The sequence below is a fragment of the Copadichromis virginalis genome, linkage group LG9 (genome assembly GCF_057382275.1).
Source record: "Copadichromis virginalis isolate Kocher_CV1m ecotype Utaka linkage group LG9, C_Virginalis_male_GT1.1, whole genome shotgun sequence".
NCBI lineage: Eukaryota > Metazoa > Chordata > Actinopteri > Cichliformes > Cichlidae > Copadichromis > Copadichromis virginalis.
Window position 1 is genome coordinate 26,639,493 of NC_140626.1, and position 18,100 is coordinate 26,657,592.

Genomic DNA, 18,100 nt, shown 5'->3' on the forward strand with positions numbered 1-18,100 from the left:
GTCAGAAGAAAGCTCCTCTGTGCTCCTCATGCACAACCTGCGTGTTGTTGACCAGTAACTTTCTATATCAGCAACAAGACCTTGAAGCCTTGCTTTGTTGGTGCAGGAGTATGTCAGCTAATGAAATGTTTTTTCTCCTTCCACTCAGATATGGGACTGTGAGCATAGCTAACCCAATCACAGAGATTTGATTAAGGTACAGATACTAAAGATCGCTTGGGATGAATGTGAATCACTTAGCCAGGGGCCTATTTTCAGGCAGCTACTAACTCCCCCACTGACAGTAGGCACATTCACCACCATCCGTTTGTCTGTGACGACAGGGAATTGCTATGAGTCACATAATGAGGAGAATACTTCATTAATCCCATTTGGTGCTGCTGAGCCCAATGAGCAGGTTGTCGGCCTACCCTACTGTTGCTTCTTCAAAGTGTCATATTACAATCCTAAGCCTAATAATAAGAAAGGCTTGTTAATCCAGTGCCTGAATCTCATTCACCAATGCAATGAAATAAGCCATAACAGTCAGATTCTAACAGAAAATGATATACTAGTCAGGGGAGGAATTTAGATGGATAAACAGGGTGAGATTAACAGGCTGGCTCTGTGCTGCAGTTCAATTTGGTGACCCTGCAGATCAAGTTATCAGGATGTTGCGGAGTCAGACAGCCAGATGTTCTGTAGATCCTCTAGGATCAGCTGATTCCCAAAGCCCAGCCCTCTGTAACATCATATGTGAGGCATTTATTCTGCACCATAAGGCCTCCATTAGGGGAGGATGATGCTCACAAATCACCCAAAGACTTGCTTGTTTTATAACAGGAGAGGCCTGAACAACAGGCAAGCGCTTGTTTTTTAGGCTTCCTGCGATCTTGTCTCCCTCATCAGACACAGGTCCTTACATAAACGCAATCTGTGAACACACCAATGATTAGTGAGATGACTGACCTCTCATTTTCAGCAAGTACAAGTCCTGTGTGGGACTTAGCTCTTTCCACTACAGATGTGGGAGTTCTTTAGTCTAGACACATGAAGAATAACTTTAAATGCTACCAAAAATGAGCACCTTCTCGTGCTTTATACACATTACACTTCATTTAAAACGGGAGCATGTGCACCCTTCAGGACATGTGTTTTTATAGTTAAGGTTCAAAGGGAGAAAATGACAGTGAAGCAAGTGATTTGAGTTTGAGTCTTTAATTGACTTTAAATGGACTGATTTGCTTTCCAAACTCCTTCTCCGGGAGGCATGTTTCCAGTGAGGAGCAGTCACTCTCCTCCCACTGTCATATGAGGAGCAACCGGTAGTTGCCAAAAGAGATGTCCCTTGGAATAAAATAGGAACCGTGATCTTAAACGGTATTCGAAAAGTTAACGTTACCACCGGGGTAAAGAGTCAGTTATGCTGGGTAAACGACGAGGTGACTGACCACGATGCGCAGTGCGCAATCTCAGTTTATACTCAGCTCATATCAGATGGAGATTCACGCGCTGGTGTGTTACAGTGAGCCTTCCTCAGTTTGAGTCTGAGCATCCTACACACGAGCTACATAACACATTACCACTCACCGCCGTTAAAGCGACATGCACGCTAAACAAGCGATGTGCCATATCTATTAAAACCTGGTGCCTTACCGCCATCTCCATAGGTTTCGATCCCATATCCATCCTGTAGACCGTTGCTCCAGGTCCCGTCGTATCTAGCAGGTGTGTTGTGGCTTTGCCGGACGCCGTACCGACCCTTAAAACCATGACTCCACTCTCCTCGATAGATCCACTTTCCTTTATTCTCCACACCCAGCCCATGGCGCTTCCCCTGGGACCAGTAACCCTTGTAGGTATTCCCGCTGGGCCAGGTGTACACGCCAACTATTTCAAAGCCGTGCGACCAGGACCCGGCGTACTCGCCTTGGCCCTTGGGTCCGGTGCAGATCCCATGTCCGTGGGCTTTGCCATCCTCCCACCCCCCGCAGTATGTGCCACCATCGTCGAAGTCAAACCTTCCGCCCGTCATTCAGATATAGACTGGAAATAAAGCAGATGGTGCGCTGCTGCAGACTCAGGATTCTCCAGGACCTGGGCTGGAGGATCCAGGACCGGTGGTGTGATGAAAGGATGAGCCAACAAGATGATGACTACAAGAGCAAAAAATAGGAAGGTGAGGATGGTGGACTGGCGCTTCCAGACACTGACATGTAATACAAAAGGCATGCGTAACGGTAAGTGTAAAGGTATGAATGGTGGGCGTCATTTACCGGAGGCGCACGCTGGACTCTCCGCTGTGTGTTGCTCGTCTCCCCCCTCTCACCCACTGATCAAAGGAGGGAGAGAGAGAGAGATGTACCGAGCCCCTGTTGAAGAAAGGCGCTGGGCCAATCGCAACGTCACGCCACAGGGACCTCCCACTCTCCTCCTCTCCCCCCTCCGCAAAGCGCCCGAACGCCTCAACTTCGCCAAAATAACGCGCCACTGCCAAACTTTACATTTGAAAGACCCGCCTCGCTTTACACAGACTAAATTCCTCAATTATCACTTCCCATAATGCCCCCATTACAAAAATATAAGCTCGGTCACATATGATTCAATCCTCACCCATATTACATAATATTATTATATGGCCTATTTTGTGAGGCGATGGTCTGATGCTGTTTTAGACAGTCATTCTTTAACACACCCATCACTTTTCTCTTGTATTCGATACGCATCCTGGATTAAGTAGCCATATACTTTGATTTTCTAAATTAAATATTAATATTATTATACTTATTATATTATTTAAAAAAAGATCAATCATACGCTGGGCATGCATTTCAGGCAACAACTCCTGATTTCATAAGTATTAAAAAATCAATTCTAATAAAAATGGTTCAATGTATTATGTAGAACATGAAAGAAACCAGTTTAATTTACCTGCGTTTAATGAGTAAGAACCAGTATCGCTTTATATTATAGCACTGACTTAAAAACAAAACAAAAAACACACATCAGTTTTTGTATCAGGCTGATAATATTCAGACTCGAGTGCACCAGTAGCAGCCACAGTGTTAGATAACAGCGACCTCTGCTGTACCAGCGTATTCATTGCACTGCCTCAGATGAGGAAGGGTGGCCTGTGACGTAGTAAAGGATTGAACTGTGCACTTTAAAGGGTGTTATTTGTTGTCTGACTTTGTTAATTATTATACTTAGGATTTTAAATTTGGCACCATAGTTGTAGTTTTTTTCTATTAATTAAAAGAAACCCTTAGTAAAATATTTCTAGCAGGGAGGGGGGTGAGGGTGCAAGAGAGCGCAGGTATACAAAAAGAAGGAAAAGCGCAGGTTTCACATGAATACCAACACCTGAATGCGAGAATGTAATTAAAAAAATAATTACTTTTATCTTTTAATTTAAAATAAATACATAAAACAATAATTTCGCGTTACACTCCGAGCCAGAGGGGGGAGTACTTTGTCGACCGCGACGCCCCCTCCTACAACAGTAACGGATAAAATGGCGTCCGAAAACAGCTCTGAATCTCAAGATGAGAAAACAGCTCTTATAAACCCGGACTTAGAGCAAGATGTTCATCAGGAGTGCGGCACAGTCGCAAAACAGCGCGAATCCAAACTGACGCTGTATCACTGGACGCAGTCGTTCAACTCTCAGAAGGTGAGCGTCATTAGTCTTTCAGCACCACAGTTTAGTGGACAGCTCCCCATAACGGGGTTAATTATGACACTGTAGGACTGCAAAAACAGCCCTGCTGCTGTAGATGGTTTAGGCTTTGTATAAACCCGTTCCTCTTTGTTTTTTTTTAAATCATTAAAACAGTTAGTAGCTTGACTGCCTTTCAGCTCTGTCACGTGTAACAGCAGCTCAGCAGCACATTTCAGTGTATAGACATGAGTTTTCCGTCCTTCAGGGTGTTTCTCAGAAATACAGCAGGTTTTCAGACAAGCTTATTTTCACTTCTCATTTCCATTACTTCTTAACAGAATCATAAGGAGGTTCAGCTTCCTCTCAATCCACCCACCTAACTATTCATGCACTTTTGCTGTAAAAATGCATCTGTAATTTTTAATTAAAGGCAGGTGCTGACTGGATAAAAGAGAAGCCAATGATTTATTTGAAAATTGTGGGAGGAGAAAAGAGAGCAAGATTTTATTGGCAGGGAAATAAAAACAAGCTTCCTCCACAGTCCCAGTCACAATAAGTTGTTGTTTTCCAGGTGCGTCTCGCCATAGCAGAGAAAAGTTTGCACTGTGAAGAGTACGACGTGAGCCTTCCTCTCAGCGAGCACAATGAGCCGTGGTTCATGCGTCTGAATCCGGGTGGTGAGGTTCCAGTCTTAGTTCACAACGACAATATCATCTGTGACCCAACGCAGATCATGGACTACCTGGAGCAGAACTTCAATGATGGTGAGATTGATGCATATGTAGCTGCTGGTCCCTAGAGGAGCTGCAGCCCAAAGCTCTCATTTATGACACCAAAACTAAAATATTATATCAAGCTTCAGCTTCTTAGAACCTTAAAAGGGTTCATTTCATTGTATTTTCTGTCTGCTTTTATGCATTTCCTTGTATCACACATTTGTTGATTTTTCAATAATTTCATTGTTTTTTTTCTAAATTTTTATTTTCCCTTGGTGTGCACTGATCCATAATAGCTAAGGGTCTGCATCAAATCACCTTAGAAGGAAAGGACATCTGGTAAGCATGAAGTCATTTAAGGAGATACCCAAATGTTTTTAAATCCTCAGGGAAGAAAGTGAACATAAAGGCTTTGCTGTCATCATGTCTTCTCCCTAACCTAAGTCAGTAGTGTATAAACCCATAAAAACCCCCCATAAGAAACAAAAATATTAAATTCCAAAATTTGATCCTTTTCCATGACTTGTTTGTCTCCAGAGGGCACTCCGAGGCTGGTCCCAGAAGAGGGCAGTACCTACTACCTAAGAGTGCAGCACTACAGAGAGCTGCTGGACTCACTACCCATGGATGCCTACACCCATGGCTGCCTACTCCACCCTGAAATCACTGTGGACTCCCATATACCAGCATATGCTGCCACATGTGTACGAAGTAAGACGATCTGAGCCTCATAGCTGTACAATTTTCAACTGAATATCAAAGAGACTGTACACTATACCCTTAGTTATCCTAAATCAATTTCTGCCTTCTGAATCATTGTACTTAAAATCAGATAAAAGCTAAAAATATATATTTTATAACTTTACATTGATGTGCAATGTAACCTTTTTTATGATTTAGATTAAAACCTCTCATTCGCACATGTTGATACTGGCATTTCTTATTTCACTGTAAAACTCTGTAATAGTGGGATTAATTTTGTGCCTCATCATGTCTAATATTTTTCTTATTACTATTTTTTGTGGTGACAGCACAGATCGGAAGCACACAGTCAGAGCTGATGAAACTGGCAGAGCAGAACCCAGAGCTCAAAGACGCTTATATAGCAAAACAAAAGCGCCTGAAAGTAAGTTACTCTAATTACCAGAGAGCCAAATGTCTTTATCAAGTGTCCAAATGAGCCTTGGCTATAGAGACACACTGTCCACAGCATATTTTTGTTAAGTAATTTACTACAAATTATGTAAGAGTCACTCAGAAGTACACTGAGTAGTGAGATTTCAGACACCTACTAATCCTCTGTAATTTAGTGAGTGTCATTATGCCATCTGGTCTTGCATTGCAAGAAGTGTACAACTTTATTTTTGTTCCATTTTGCAATTTTTAATAAAACTTTATAAAACACATATCAAATAAATCTGGATATTTATAATTGAGCTATTCATATATATTAGAGCCATTTCTTATATTTTGTAATTTGGTAATATATTGTGTTATTTAATTTAGTTTAGCCTGTCACGGTTCTTATTGTTTTGGAGCAACTGTAACCACATAATTTTCTTAGGGGTTAATAAAGTATTCGGATTCTGAAATATAAGTTAAAGAATTCAGACAAACAAAATAGTGCACATCAAATGTAGTCAACCATAAAGTAAACAGAAGCTAACTAATAAGCTAAAGAAGTGGTAGCTAGCTAGCTAGCTTTAGCAATACTGCTGTTAGTAGACTCCTAATGTAAATATGTGAAATGTAAATGTAAAATGTAAAAACGTACTTTTTTCCCCACACATGTAGTATTATCTGCAGCAGAGGCCTTTCATTTTTGAGGAACCAACCGCCTTGCTAATCGTGTTTATTTAATCACTAGGCAGATGTAGCTAACTTCCGCAGTAGCATAAGTTTCAGTTAGAACAAAAAAACAAATAAACCCAAAACAAAACAGATAAACCAAAAAACTAGATAGACCAAAAAAATTAACATTTCAAAAAATGCAGTGACACTGTGTAAAATATAAGTAAAAACAGAATGAAATGTTTTGCAAATTTTATAAACCCATATTTTCATCAGAACACAAAAAACATAGCAATTGTTAAAAATGAAAAAGAAGAATACTGGCCAATTTTGAATTTGATCGCAGCAACACGTAAACAGAAAACTGTGTGTGTCATCCACTCTTTTTAATAACAGTATGTAAATGTCTGGGAATTGATATGCACAGCTGCTGGACCTTTAGGCGAGGAATGTTGTCCCATTTTTGTCCTACAGAGGATTATAGCTTCTCAGCAATCCTAGATCTTCTTCATCACATTTTTCATTTCACTATACATCAAATATATCTAATCACGGAAAGATCTGGACTGCAGGCAGGCCAATTCAGCACCCAGACTCTTCTACTACAAAGCCATGCTTTTGTAATAGACACAGTATTTGGTTTAATGTTGTCTTGCTGAAGTTTGCAAGGCCATCCCTGAAAAAATATTATCTGGATGGGATCATATGTTGCTTTAAAGCTATATATGTCTTTCAGCAATGTTGGTGCTTTTCCACATGCAAAGCTGCCATTATGCACCCCCATGCCATCATAGATGCAAACTTTTGAACCGAGCGCTGATCACAATCCAGGAGGTCTCTCACCTCTTTAGTCTGAAGGACACGGTGTCTGTGTTTGCCAAAAAGAACTTCACATTTTCATTCATCTGACCAAATAACAGTTTTCCACTTTGCCTCAAAGAAGATGGCGGTATTTCTGGATTATGTTCACATATGGCTTCTTCTTTTCATAATAGAGCTTTAATATGCATTTGGGAATGTCACAATGAACACAGTGATTTCTCTTTCCATGACAGAATCCCCCAGTTCTTAATGCAGTGCTGCCGGAGGACCTGAAGATCGCAGGCATCATAAAATTGATTTAAAGCTTTTTTCCTGATTCTCTGAATATTTTGATGATGTTATTCACTGTAAATGATGATTTACATTACTTTTATAGCCAGTCATGTTATTGACCCTCTGCCAGTTAACCTGATTAGTTAGTCTTTTCTTGCCCCTGTCACAACTTTTTTGAGATCCGTTGCTGGCGTCAAATTTTAAATTAGTTAATATTTTTCATAAAATAGTAAAATGTCTCAGTTTAAATATTTACTATGTTTTATATATTCTGTTATGAATAAAATATTTAGTCAACGATAGTTACAGTTCTAATTTATTCTGTTTTTATTTAACGTTTACAGCATCCCAGCTGTTTTGGACTTGGAGTTGTACCAAAATGAAGACATTACAATCATTCTGTGTTGTAGCGGCCTATCTGATCATTTTAGTCACTTTCTGTACGTCCACTTGAAGTAAATATACGCTATGTGTTTATATTTTCTGTAGTCCAAGTTATTTGACCATGACAACATGAAGTACCTGAAGAAGCTTCTTGATGAACTGGAAAGTGTGATGGATCAGGTTGAGACAGAGCTACAGAGAAGGGTGGAAGAAACACCAGGTAGCCACAGCTGTTTGTCACATAGCAGATACTGTATTAATCAGTCAAAATTTGAGAGCTGTAGCTTTTTAAATAACATGTAGGATGCTTTTCTTATCTTCTTGTATTTCTTATCTTCTTGTATATTCTTATCTTCTCCTTCCTCTTCCACTTGCAGAAGAAGGCAGCCAGCCCTGGTTGTGCGGTGACTTCTTCAGCTTGGCTGACGTCTCCCTGGCAGTCACCTTACACCGGCTGAAGTTTCTCGGCCTCTCTCGTCGCTACTGGGGCAACGGTAACCGCGTGAACGTGGAAACATACTATGAACGTGTGGTGGAGCGCCCAGCCTTCAGGAGAGTACTGGGCCATGTCAACAACATCCTGATCTCTGCTGTCCTTCCTGTGGCCTTTCGCGTGGCCAGGAAGAATGCACCGGCTATTGTTGGTACCACTTTGTTGATAGGCGTTCTAGGAGGAGCCACATACCTCGCTTTTCTTTACATGAAGAAGAGGCTGACTGCCTTCAGCTGAGGGAAACTGAATTGGTTTGAGACCAAAGAGGGGTTTAAACAAACTCAAAGTGTCTAACGCTATAACACCCAGCATACGAGCAATTAATAAACATATGTTGCCCGAAATTGTTTTTTTGGGATGCTGGTTGCACAAAACACACTGCTGCATCACGCACCAAAGGATTGATTAGAAAGTCCAGCCAGTGCTTTCGCATGTTTTGCCATTAATCAAAGGTGCCACATCTGATGAGTATGCATCTGGATAGCACTGTGCATATTCACCAGCAACGATTTGGTAGGCAGTATGAAAAGTATGCCAACATATACAAATGCTAAAGTAGTTGGTCTGAAACAGATAATAATGGAAATATGATTGGGTCTTGCATCAAAAAGGCCATTTTAATAGGCAGATTGTTTTTACAGCACATGTGGCTGCACATGAATGCGCCATCCCTCTTCGGAAGAATCTGGACCATCCAATCATAACACAGCAGTGACGCAAATATTAGGAAATACGAGTAGACTTTCATACTGTAGCTAAAGTGATGAAAGCAATTACTATCTGAAAGCAACATATTTATAAATCCTGCACAAAAGGCATACTTGATATATATTAATGAACTAAGATGTGCACAAGCGCTGAATAAAGGCATCATTGTGTGTATTTTTTTTAAATTAAGGATCAGTTTTGCTTAACGTGTGCTTTTCATTTGCTGTTTAATTAATGGCAATATTTGCATGTTAGGAAAATAAAATAAATTAAAATCTCTGTGAGCAACTTTTTCAAATCTACATAGGAAGCTGACCTACATTTTCACTGTATCCCCAGCCTTCACATCTGCATATGTTTTTCTGTATAAATGATGCTTCCGTGTTTGATAGATTCACCGCGTAACGATGGTCGAATGAGTACTGTTACAGTCAATATGCAGACCATCCTTTTCAACATCTGTCTAAAATTAAACTGCTCCCAAACAACCTCTAGTGTTCCCTGTCATTCAAATATAATTAGGAGTGCCATTAAAAATTCACGGCACACCATCGCTTAATAAGCTATCGTATATCCTACAGGTTTATTCAAAGAGAAAACAGCTAGAAACCACTCGCATTTCCCAGAACCTGGATGCAAGTCAACATCTACAGTAATCTGTTTGCCCAGTCGCAACCTCCAGGCCAACGCTGACATTTAACATATGCTCCCCTTTGATTTAAACTCCTCCTCACGTGAGCTCAGCCCCCACATAAAACAGACACATGCTAGACCTTTCAACAAAGTCTGGCCTTTGTTGCACGAAGCTGGGTAGTGTAGCTGTCAAAGACATTCCTCACACGTGTTAAAGCCACATGTGAGCAAAGATGTCAAAAGACTTAAGTGAGGACTAGTGTACAAGTCTGGAAAATGCTGCTCTTTTGAATGGCAACCATAATGACATCATCATTTTTGTTTCAGAGTGCAGATGGGTTCTCTTGGGAGCTCTGAATGCATACATTCTGCTATAATTTAGCAAAGTGAGTGACCTACAAGATTTTTGTGCCGTATTAAAATTTAAATTTTCATTTGATTACAGGAAACACTAACAAAGGAAGAGTAAAAAGACTGCTTTCCAAACAAAAGCATGACAGATTATACATATTATTTATTAAATAGAAGATGGTATCATTAACCCTGATTCTGCAACAAAACTGCAGTACTCTGGCCCTATAAGCATGCATATTTACCACTAGAGGGCAGTGTTTTGTCAAAAACCTACTCATGCCAGTGAGTCTTATGGGAAGGGTCCAAATGCAGCCTTGCAGACCCAAGAAGCCAACTTCATGATACTACACAGAAAAGTCATCAGGAAGTGGGGCATGCTCAGTAAACTTCTGTTTGTTCCAAAATACACATAACACTGCTACTTTGTACATATGTGGTGGAATGCGTTCAGATACATTGATTTTTTTTTCTTAAGGACTTCTATATACAAGGGCAATATTTGAAGCCAAATGTGATTCAGCCCACTGACCAAATAAACCCCTTTCTGGTGCTGGTTGTGATCACAGGTTGTTCAAACGATTGGTCCTGACATCTCGGTATTCCTTTGTTTAAAATCCAGCAGGTGGTTCACAAGAATCAGCTCTGCACTTTTCAACAATGGTGACTGTTTTCTTTGTTGCAGACTCATTATGATATATTATGAGCAGTGAGTATACGAGTGTATCGCTCAACCCTCAGCACCCAGACATGTGCACCAAAATATTTGGATTGCTCCAAACACAGGGTCATGTGTTTATAGGCACTGGATTTGACAAATTAGCAGATGCATTTAAATGAACTGTTTCCAGTATTTTATTGTAAATGTGCTCTTCCCTGGCTTTTAATAGTATGTGGTTGTTTTCTGTCAAAACTTTAGATAAAATAGTTTCCTTCTTGAACTGCATTGCATTTACCTGCTTAATAAATGCGAGAGAAGTCTTGTCTGAGCACAGGGGGGTTTCTAAGAGTATTAAAAGGCTTTAACTGTAGGTGAACTGAATCACACTCAAGGATAAGATTCTTTTCACAAGCTGACACACACACACACACACACTTTAAGCTAGTCGGGCCTTGAAGGTAACAGCTTCCATTACTTTGCACCACATGCCCACCAAAATGCAAACTGTGTGAAGAATGAAACATTATTTAGAGAGAAGGTCAGATTTTGCATACTTCCCTACCTCTGAATACCCGACGAACCAAACATAAGGCTGAAAAGTGGTCAGACACAACCCTTTCATTTCAAATAAACACCTCCTTTTCAAGTGCACTGATGCCTTTAATGGTACCATCTAATGATTGGAGGCTGTGTAAGGTCAGGGACTGACAGGGGTTGTGAGGTGAGCAGAATCCATGTAAGGTTTCATGCATCTACCTGGCAGAAGACTATTACGGATAGAAAAAATAAGGCACCATGCTGTGGCTGATGTCCTTGATGATGTGGCGCTGGAGTGGAGGCTGCTTTGACCTGGTGGTTCCTTTGTGCTGTAATACGTAGACCCGTAGATTATTTGAATCTCTGTTTAGTGTCTCTTTAAACCTCTTTGGCATACTTTAAAGATGGTGACTGGCATCAAATCAGACCACTAAAGCAGAGCTGTATGGAGCCTCTTTGCTGCCTTTCAAATAAACAAAATTAACTGCATCACCAGCTCCCACTAGCTCTTCATCCCCCTTTCTTCCATGAAATCACTTTTCTCTCAACATAGTTCTTCTCGCTCTCTTTTCTGTTGCTTTTCTCAGTAGGGAACGTCTGTGTGTTGGGAGGGAGTAGAGCAGGTGTCTGTTTTGGAAACGGAAAGTTGCATGGAAACCCCCAGCAGACATAAAGACGAGCAGAAATGAGCGCAATAGAGGCTTGCGGTACAGTGCATCTGGGTGGCTGAAAGTGATGGATGGAAACCAGAGGCTTGGTGATGCAAGACAAGGGAGGGGTCAAGAACATTGCTGACCTCAGGGCTAAAACGACTTGGAAAACAGACCACGGAGCAATGTGAAAGCTGCAGAATGACCTGAAATTAGGGTTGTCAAAATCGAAAGCAGTAAAAAAAATTTAAAAAGAGATAAGAGTGATAATTATTCTTGCTAGAGTAGGGATTTGCTTGCAGGATTGCAAGTGTCTGTGCAGAAACAGGAGACAGGTGGACAGTTGGGGTGTTGAAGTGAGAGCTGTGCTGGATGTCCGCAGACAGGCAGACTGGGTAAACAGCAACCCACGCAGCAGTAGCTCGCAGCTGAGCTGACTTCCCCGTGACTCCTTCACTGCCAACTGAGAGAGTGGGATCATGACTTTTTACCAGAGGTGTGGACTCGAGTCACATGACTTGGACTCGAGTCAGACTCGAGTCATTAATTTTATGACTTTAGACTTGACTTGAAAAAATGTTCTAAGACTTGTGACTTGACTTGGACTTTTACACCAATGACTTGGGACTTGAATTGGACTTGAACCGGTTTACTTGAAAAGACTTGATATTTTACCCCAAATATAAAATTTAACATGCATATTATATAGAGATTGAAAATGTGACGTCATTCACGGGTAGAACCGCAAAGGATTCTGGGAACTCGTGGCAAGAGGTACTAGCGCACGCAGGCTTTCAATTGAAATCAGTCACACAGCGATAAAAAGAAACACAAAAATGTTGTCGCATGACAGCCACGAGAAGCTGACGGGTAAAGAGATCGGTTGTTATCGGATTACGTCGTTGAAGAGAAATTGTTCGAGCCATGTTTCCGAAGTAACAAAGAGGCGACGGATGGCCTGGATTGCAGCCACTCAAAGATCAAATATAACGTCCCAGAACACTCCAGCTCACAGGTTAGTCTGCTCCAAGCATTTACACGAAGGTCAGTCTGCTGTTGTAGTTAATGCGTCATTTTTCTTAACATAATTGGTGATATAGGTTACAAGCAAGTCTGGCGCTGAACGGAAATTGTCGCGCTATGCTCCTTTATTTATTGTGTTTATTGTGCATAAATAGTGAATTGTCCTGACACAATACTGCGTTTCGCTTCTGTTATTATGGTACATTGACAAAAACATATACTTTTATTCACAGGATAAAACAGTTGTTTTGTATCACTAATTGCACAGTAGGATTACAGCATACAGTATTATTGTCACTGCTACATTTCTGTGATGCTACCAGAAATTATTTCCACTGCTAATTAATTACCGTTGAGCTCAAAGGTCCTATTAATAAACGGTTAAGGAATGTGTATTTATGACGACGATTTGTGAGACTGGTAAACTTATGATACGTACGATGGTCTTTCGTTCTACACGGTGCATTTCAAAGTCCTGTACCCATCCGTCGGTAAACTGTACCTGGGCTTGTTGCAGTGACCTGAAGTTACTAAACTTCATGAGTGTATGCACTCACTCCAAGAACCGTATGATTATAAATATGCATATAAATATGCTACAATGAGATAGCTGACTTCATTTAACTAGCAAATGTTTTCCAGGCTACGTTGGTGATGCAGTTTTTTTTTTTTATATGTATGATATTTTTGTCATGCGATTTTAAAGCTGGTCCTACAACCGCATCCAAGAATAACATGCAGCTTATCTCAGAACTGTCGGTGAAAATTATTCTTGGAGCTAAGTTTAATTGAGCTGCATTTTAAAGAGGTGCAATTTCACAATTTGTGTATATTTTCTAAGTTCACTATTTTGTCATGTGTTGAGAAAAACACAGATTTAAAAATTACATGGTCTAATATTTACATTTAGCATAACTGCAACATTATTTTTTTCTTTTTTAAAGACTCGAAAGGACTTGAAATTCAAAGTTTCAGACTTGTGACTTGACTCGGACTTTTACACCAGTGACTTGAGACTCGACTCTGACTTGCCTGACATTACTTGAGACTTGACTTGAGACTTGAGGATAAAGACTTGAGACTTACTTGAGACTTGCAAAACAATGACTTGGTCCCACCTCTGCTTTTTACAGCAAGAGACTGTGAGCTGGGGTAACATTAGATTTGGGGAAATGTGGGATGCAGAAGGAAATGTCATGACAGCAAAGAAAAAGTGGTGATATAAACTTCTTTGTAACTGTTTTCCAGAAACTAGTGAAGTAATCAGAAAAGTGGAATCATCTAATCATCAAACCCTCCGTCACATCTGCAAAACCAGAGCAACAAAACGTGTCTTGCTCTCTGATTAGTCCAGACAAATGTCGAAGATGTTGGAGAAGATGATGACCTCCATTTGTTCCTTGTATATACAGTGAGATTACATAATAATACTGTAGACAAGGCCAAGAAAGACTACCTCAGTCAATAGAACAGCAGCTGTTTCGCTCTTTGTGCAACCGCAATTCTATCACTATTGTTGCATCACACGTTAGTCCTCCTGTCTTCTATTTCATTCTCTGATGGTTACTTTGGACACACAGTTTAGAACCAATGGGGAGAGATGTCCAGGGTTTGCTGGCGCTATCAATAACGTTCTAAAAAACCACCAACCTTTTCCAGAAAGCAGCCGGCACCGCCTCTTTTAGAGCATCTGCGATATACTGTTTGCTGAGTCGACAGAGGTGGGACCTCATGATGTTGACACTACCGTTAAAATGACCCCCCGCTGGCTCGCCCTTCACAGCTTTATGATGAAACCCTGTGCCACTATTCATCCCCACATGTGCTCCTCAAATATTTAAACTTGGCCTACATAAACACTGCTGTGCAGGGGAGATGGTACCCGACGCCTTTTGGAGCCGACCTGCCGCATTATAAATCTCGGTTCAATTGGCCAGATGTGGCCAGGTCAAACACACCATCAGGTTTTTATTGTGCAAATGAATTTTCTGTGCATCATGAGGTTGCCATTTCCAGGAAAAACTACTGCTTTCAGTGGAGATCTAAGGTGATGTGGGAAATTATTTCTCAGCAGCATTTTCAGTGCAGTGTGGCGGTGTTGGAGTTAGTTGGTTTGAAGTGGTAAAACATCCATGAGTCAAATGGACACAGTATACTGCAACAGAGGTCGCTACACCTGCAGTCTGTGCCTGTGAAAAAACTCTATGAGGAGCAACACAAGGAGTCCATGAGGAGTCCATCTTTCACACAGAGAACACTTCCACTCCCATGATCCCCCCTTGGTGATAGGGTGTGACCTTACCCGAAGGGATTTAAAATGCTATATAACACCTATCATATGCCACAACAAAGAAAAGACTTGAAATTGTCCTTAGATATCAGAATCAGTGAAAGACAGTAAAGTAATGAGCATAAACTGCTGAATAAGAACTACTCTATGCCTATGGGTTCTGTGACAGGTGGCGCATAGTGTATTATTTATCCCTTCAGTTCCCTCAAAGGTGCCCTTAAATAACCCACAACTCCCACACGTGTGTGTTCGTCTTCTGTAAATAAAACGTATAACCTTGCATTACCTGGCAGCCTGTGGTTTGGATGCATGCTACAGCCAGACATGAGTCCTCAACTCTGAAAGAAGATGTGAGGTTTACACACATCTCTCAACTCTGAGGTTCTCAGTTTGGTTTTACAGCTGTGACTTAAGCAAGCCAGTGAACTAGCAACATCTCACACGAGACCATTTTTCTGCACTCTGCACTAGTTCCCCCCGTGTTTGCTTGGGTTCTCTCCGAGCACTCTGGCTTCCTCCCACAGTTCAAAGACACGCAGTACAAACTGGTGATACTAAACTGACCATAAGTGTTAATTTGGGTTCGCTCTTAGCCATGCATCGGACTGGTGACAAACATAAAACAGTAATGCAGAAACATAAATTAAAGTGGAAAGGATCATTCCAGATATTTTTACTGACTGTCAGCACACAGAAGAAATATCAGAAATATTAATGGTTTCACTTGCTGTGAAATTTTATTGAACTGTTAGTGGTCGTAACACTGACTGTAAAGATGTCAGATGCATGCAGTTGCAATGATATCATACAATAAACCTACACTTGCCCGCTCCCTTGTTCACAATGTTCAGATTAGAAGACTTTTTACACCAGATGCCCTTTTCATCTGAAACTGGGCATCTCTTATTTGTTGCACAAATATGTGTAAACGACTACACTATGGATCCACCAGGTAATGATGTCATATGATATGAAATTATATGATTATATAAACAGTAAAAGAGAGCATTGCTTGGCATATTCAAAACCTTCCAGTCTATGAGCACAACAACTTAGCATGACCACATTAACAGTTTTCTGTGCACTCAGCCATACACTGTAAATAAAAGATGGGCATGACCACTTTGGTTAGTAAAAGCACATTTACTATCCTCAAGGTGAGCGTTCAATGCCACCTTGCTGGTTTGAAATTGGACATGATGCGGGATGAGTAGCTTCAACTGAAAAACCGAGTGACACTGTAGGCCCGCCCTAAAACATTGTCTGCTTTATCATCATTGTAACAGGTACCGTAATTTAAAAAACACCAAAAAGCCCATGTTATATTCAGTTGTTTAATTTAATAGAACAAAATTATTTCACCCACCAGGAAAGTTTTTATTTTGCAATCATAGATCAGTTGAAGGAGGACCTGATGACTTCCTACTAGCAGACCATTAAAAAAAACACGCTTCTGCTTCGGCTTTGCCTTTCACACACCAACAACACACACAAACATCCTTTTATGTTGCAGTCTATAAAGCAAGCACACACAAACACTAATCTGTTGCCCATTGGTCTTTGTCTGATTTCTCCTTTCTGTTTAGAATGCCATTATTAGTCAATTTATAATGTGATTGTAATTGTCTCCTTCTGTTATGCCAATGAGATTGTAATGAAGTTATATATTGCCCTATCAATGCGATCTCGATTAGCCTTTCCTCATATTGATAGCTGTGAATGCTACACGAAAGGCAACGAGAAAAATCCAAGTGAAATCAGCTGAGCTGGAGCGCTCTGATGGCAGCTTGTCCTCTCTGAACTTGTAAAGGCAATGACTGAGCACAATAATGCAATCTGACTGTTGTTGCAAAAACTCTTCTCCTGAGGGGAATTTCCTTTGACAAAGTGAAGATTTGAAAACAAATCCTCTTTGAGGGGGATGAAGGGGGCGGGTGGGATGTTTTTTGTGGGCATCTGATTCTCACTGGGACAGAAGCCTTTGGGATTTGGGGTTATATTTGATCTTGCAACCTTTGAACTGGTGGTATAGTTCTTTAAATGTCCACTTATCTTCACACAGACGTTCCATTTGTGTCCCAAATTCCACATCTCTGTTACAAACCAACATGCTATTTTCAAGATGGCTGCCAGGAAAGGAGCCTTACCGGGAGTGCGCTGAGACTTGAGCAAGCTTCAAGCTCAAGGTGATTCACTGCTGACAGTGAATGCAAATTGCTGCTGCTGCCACAAAACATCTGCTTTTGTTCTTTAAAAGAATACTTCATAATCTTAATAAGGTTCTTCTCTTTTCCACCATATCAACTATGAATTTCTTTTTTGTTTTTTTGTACAAAAGGCCAATTAGGAGGTACTACCATCGGACTCTTGAGGTCACAGGGGACAAACCAAGAAGCTCAGAGGATTATGCTATGAAACTGAAACAACAAAAAGAACACGTTGTAACCGGCATCAAAATTAAACACATGCGTGACACACTTAGTTTCACAGGATGTCAGCCATAACATACCCCTAAAAACTTAACAAAGACATGAAAACATGCTGACTCTGTGGATTATCTCTGAGAAGTGAGCAGGATAACAGGTGAAACTATATATGGTATTCTAAGCAGGCACTGGAAAAGCAGATTATGCATTGGCAGGATTTTTGCTGCCTCTTTGCCAAGCACAATACTCGACATAATGAGAAACACTTGTTTCAGCATGAACAATCCACCAAGCCGCACAGCATTCGAAAGGAACCGAGCGAGCTCGTGTTTTACTGTGTGTCATTAACACTGATTATTTTCGGTGGCCTTGGCTCGCAGCCGCAGAGTTATCCCAATGTGACAACTCCTATAAAAATATATGGCTTTATAAATGCCCTCGAGGTGTAGATTGCAAGTGGCACACAGGAGGTAGTCTATACGGTAGAGCATTTTTGAGGAGGAAACAAAACATTTCAAAGGAAATGAAGAGAAAGGGCTGCAACACAAACCATATTCATAACTGCTTCACAGGAAACTGGCTTTTCTTTTTATTGCTGTCTTACGATGAATACTTTGTCTTGTGGAGCCCATCTAACACAAGATACTGTTACTGAAAGAACAAATGAATAAACAATGTGTTTCTGTGTGACCAAATGTTGTC

The 18,100-nt window shown here is 40.7% G+C and overlaps 2 protein-coding genes across 2 annotated transcripts in view; one reads left to right on the forward strand and one right to left on the reverse strand.

Annotated features, from left to right (window-relative positions):
• jph1a (junctophilin 1a) overlaps positions 1-2,340 on the reverse strand; it is a 34,479-nt gene extending 32,139 nt beyond the window's left edge. Inside the window, exons 1-2 of the mRNA XM_085468513.1 lie at positions 2,256-2,340; positions 1,636-2,135 (exon numbers count right to left, since the gene is read on the reverse strand). Coding sequence (XP_085324639.1) covers positions 1,636-2,014 — 379 coding nt within the window. The 5' untranslated portion in view covers positions 2,015-2,135; positions 2,256-2,340. The remainder of the gene's footprint in view (positions 1-1,635; positions 2,136-2,255) is intronic.
• Positions 2,341-3,454: 1,114 nt separating this feature from the next.
• Positions 3,455-9,106, forward strand: gdap1 (ganglioside induced differentiation associated protein 1). The gene is made up of 6 exons (XM_085468514.1): positions 3,455-3,652; positions 4,212-4,404; positions 4,894-5,067; positions 5,388-5,482; positions 7,732-7,846; positions 8,004-9,106. The coding sequence occupies exons 1-6, from the start codon at positions 3,494-3,496 to the stop codon at positions 8,354-8,356; spliced, it is 1,089 nt and encodes a 362-aa protein (XP_085324640.1). The 5' UTR covers positions 3,455-3,493; the 3' UTR covers positions 8,357-9,106.
• The last annotated feature ends 8,994 nt before the right edge of the window (positions 9,107-18,100 follow it).

Bases quoted from the DNA above. Each gene is read 5' to 3' on its own strand.
- gdap1 (XM_085468514.1), top strand. From the start codon at position 3,494: ATGGCGTCCGAAAACAGCTCTGAATCTCAAGATGAGAAAACAGCTCTT. The intron at 5,068-5,387 runs GTAAGACGATCT...TTGTGGTGACAG, and splicing joins TGCTGCCACATGTGTACGAA to CACAGATCGGAAGCACACAG. The intron at 7,847-8,003 runs GTAGCCACAGCT...TTCCACTTGCAG, and splicing joins AAGGGTGGAAGAAACACCAG to AAGAAGGCAGCCAGCCCTGG.